The following is a 3,731-nucleotide window of genomic DNA, read 5'->3' as shown; positions in this document are numbered from 1 at the left end:
AAACAAACGATTTCAATCGTATGAAAATGATAAGAAATTTCTACGGTGCTCTTGGCAGTCTAATGAATCATCCTTTAAGGGGTGCATTTACGTACTAAACGCCAAAGGATATTTACCAAAAGGCTTCTGTGTGATGATGCACTGTCAAATCCCTAGATATAGATCCCATTGAACACATTTGGGAGTTTTATAAGGAATGTCAAAGCCACCCCGCTTCACACAATTTCAACAGTTTGGAAAGATCTATGCAGTAGATGTGTCAATCTCCTATTCAAGGGTACATGTACATGGTATCCAACAGTAAAGGATGTCTTGCAGTAATTAAAGCGAGTGGTGGTCTTACTCCATAGAAATTTTTTTGCGTGAATTTTTATTTTGAGGGTACATTATTTTCTTGACACTTTGCTTAAAATTCTGACGAAAAACTTGAATGAAACTTACGCAACATGGAACTGAAATATCCATCGTTTACCATGAATTAAAGAAATTATTTATTGTATACATTTGTTCTAAAAAAAAAATTTAGGTAAACACTTAGAAATTTAGTTCAGTGTATTTATATTTAAAACGTAGATTTTATCTGGAACAAACTCTACACCCTTTTGAAAAGAGTAGGTAGCATGTAGAGTAAATTGTATAAGTATTTTCCATCAAAATGAAGAAAAATACGCAATCAGATTACAATTTTTTAATTCAGTTTCAGGTTAAGAAAACACTGCGTCAGTTTGACTTTTTAGAAGTTTTTGGACAGTATGTTGGTAAAAATGGAATGTACGCTGAAATCCGATACTTTCTCAAGTATTTTGTTAGAGCTGGTATATCATACACCTCTCGCCCCTCTTTCTCTTGATCCACGCCTTCGTCTTCCTGGCCACCTGCTTGCCACACGGCCATTCCTCGTTCTTTAAATGTTCCTTTTATCCATTAGAGAACACATGATTAAAATATGTAACAATCTATTATACGTGAATAAAGATTCCAGTCTAGAAAATACAAGTAATTTTAAAGATGTTTTCAAAGACTTCAATTGAAATGGAATTACATTGTTATAGATGTAGCAATATTAATATACTCTAAGTAGAAAAAATAAAGAGTATGACTGATAATGTAAATTCAATTTTTGGTAACGAATCATTTAATCAAATCGCAAGACTTTGCTTTATCTTTAGTTCGTTCTATCATAAACTGTCATGATATAACAATCTTCCTCAATTAAAACTGTATATTTTAAAAAAAATCTTCTATATATCGTGTAATTGGTAACAAGCAAACTAAGTACATTACATTATACTCACCTGGTACTGTATTATCCAGAATGAGTGCGATAAGAAATCCGGCAAAATTAGGGTTCCTTGTAAGCATCTTGAGTAAATTGTCAGCATCTACACTACCTTAAGTCAGATACAAATTCAATATTCACTATACAAGTTCATGATCGAGTATGTAGTTGATAATATATTCATCTTAAAATGCTACTGATTTGTTATCTGTTGTTTTAAATAACAAACGCTTTCATATAGCAATTTTTTTTGTCATGAAGAGTTTATACAGTTTATGTAACGATTATTTTTTTTTTTTTTTTTGATTATTGCATGTTATGATTAGAGTGATTGAAAAATATTTTCTAAAACCTATTAAATATTTGGTGAACGAAATATTATAAGACAGATAACAAAATAATCCTTCCAGTCTCACAGAGGTATTACATTTGGCATAGTAATATATGACTACCTGTATTGATGACGTCATCGCCTTTTATTTTTGACCAGTATGGTATGACAAGGCCCCACAGCATAGAAAGTCCAATAATTGCCAGATTTCTTGTAGAATTCATGTCGATGTATTGAAGATTTCCGAAAACAAGACCAATAAAAAATCCAATCCCCACCACCTGTAATCCGCCCACCACGGTAAATAGTGAAGACACTGGTGACTTTACACCAGAACACCAAGAACCATCAAAGAAGGTAAGTTGAAAATATGCTTTGTTTACATGTTCCTTTCATTATCAGTGACAATGTACAAAGGCATCCCCATATCTTGGAAAGATTTCTGAAATTTTACTAATTGTTGGGCCATTATTTACACACTGATCATAGTCACTCATATGGCAAAGTAAGGGGTTGATCCTTACGCCGCGGGTTCGAGTTCCATTGTGGGACATGGAGACCGGTCCTTCGAATGAGACCGTATACACCGAGACGCCGTGTCCTCGGTAGGTGCTGCCACGTAAAAGATCCCTCCCTGCTCAATGGCCCCGAGTGCTAGGTATTTGACAACATTTGCAGCTCTCCATTGGCAAGTGATGGCGTCTCCATATGAGTGAAACTTTTCCGAGAGGGGCGTTAAACAACATACAATCAATCTAAAGATAGAAAAAATATGTTTTGATATTTCATCGTACGTAGGCTGTGCTCACATTTCATTTTTTTGCTGAAGGCAGTGAAATACGTTTGTTCTCTACAAAATTCAAGAACATTACATTTTCTCAAAGCATATTTTCTAATATCTGGATTATTAAAGAGAAATTTCATTACAGAGAATGAAAGTTATCAGTTAATTGATATAAGGACAGGGCTATTTTATGCATAAAGTGAACTTAGTTCTTTCTTGTTTTTCTTTTTATATATGTCAGGTTTGTTGAGTAAACTTGACAATAGATATACGAGGGTTGTTAGTAAAGTTCGCAGGCACATTGATTTACGGAAAATCTATTGTGTACTGTGAAGTATTACTATGTCTGAATAAATTGCTACGGTTACCTTTTGTTTATTATTATGTAAAAAATCAAGGTCCATGTGCTATATGAAAAAAATACAGCGATTTTTACAACGCTGTCATAGCATTCACGGAGCAACTACTTGACATTAATTGACGTTGATTGACGTGACAACCAGATTTTCTCTGCTTTTATTCTTTTGTAAATTAAAAACCGATTACATTTACCTCAGTTCTAACTCTATTGACTTAAACTTTTTAGATACAATTATGTACGCAGTGATTATATAGATACATTTCAATAATGCAGAGTATGTACTTTCATCTTCCTTTTATTATTATGTATCCGAGTGAGAAACACAATCCCACACATATAAACAAAATCAAATGTAACAATTTTTTCCTTTCTACACAATAATACATGTACTGCTTTTTCTGTTAGTTACATGTATGCATTTTTTTTTATCAGCAATAGCTGCAACTTTTAATACTTACATGTACCTTTAAATGATAAAAAAAATATTGATCCCTATTCTTTCACTGAATCAATTACTAAATGATCGTTTTGCTATATAATTTTAAAATATTCAATTTGAGCATTGTACAAATGTTTGTACGGTGGCAAAGGCATTTATAAATTCTGTTATTTTCACATGAACTTATCAAACAAATTTCTTAATCCGAATTCTTATTATCAAGATCTCAAGTTAAAAAAATGAGCGAATGTCAAACTGCACAAATAGTAACTTAAACATATATATTTGTAAAAATAATGCATGGCTTGTTAATTAAATCTATCTATATCAATCTTGAAATGAATGTGCATTCTTATGGACATGGTATGACATTAATAAGATGGGTTTTTTTTTATATAAGAATTACCTTCAGATTTTAAATAACAAACAGACACTGATATTCCAACACTTCCTTTGAATTCTAAAACATCCTACTAAAATGAAAATTATGAGAGAATTGAGTTTTGTAAAATACCAAACATTTCTGTCGAATGAATC

General features: G+C 32.1%; 1 protein-coding gene across 1 annotated transcript; it reads right to left on the bottom strand.

Moving 5' to 3' along the window:
* Window positions 1-720: 720 nt before the first annotated feature.
* LOC134241233 (solute carrier family 23 member 2-like) lies at window positions 721-1,905 on the bottom strand. The gene is made up of 3 exons (XM_062723293.1): window positions 1,732-1,905; window positions 1,296-1,391; window positions 721-914 (listed from the first exon to the last, which is right to left on the bottom strand). The coding sequence occupies exons 1-3, from the start codon at window positions 1,832-1,834 to the stop codon at window positions 721-723; spliced, it is 393 nt and encodes a 130-aa protein (XP_062579277.1). The 5' UTR covers window positions 1,835-1,905.
* Window positions 1,906-3,731: the final 1,826 nt, after the last annotated feature.

Source organism: Saccostrea cucullata, unplaced genomic scaffold, assembly GCF_032062105.1.
Source record: "Saccostrea cucullata isolate Sc308-1 unplaced genomic scaffold, CSIRO_AGI_Scuc_v1 ctg6750, whole genome shotgun sequence".
NCBI lineage: Eukaryota > Metazoa > Mollusca > Bivalvia > Ostreida > Ostreidae > Saccostrea > Saccostrea cuccullata.
This window is presented reverse-complemented; position numbering and strand designations above follow the sequence as displayed.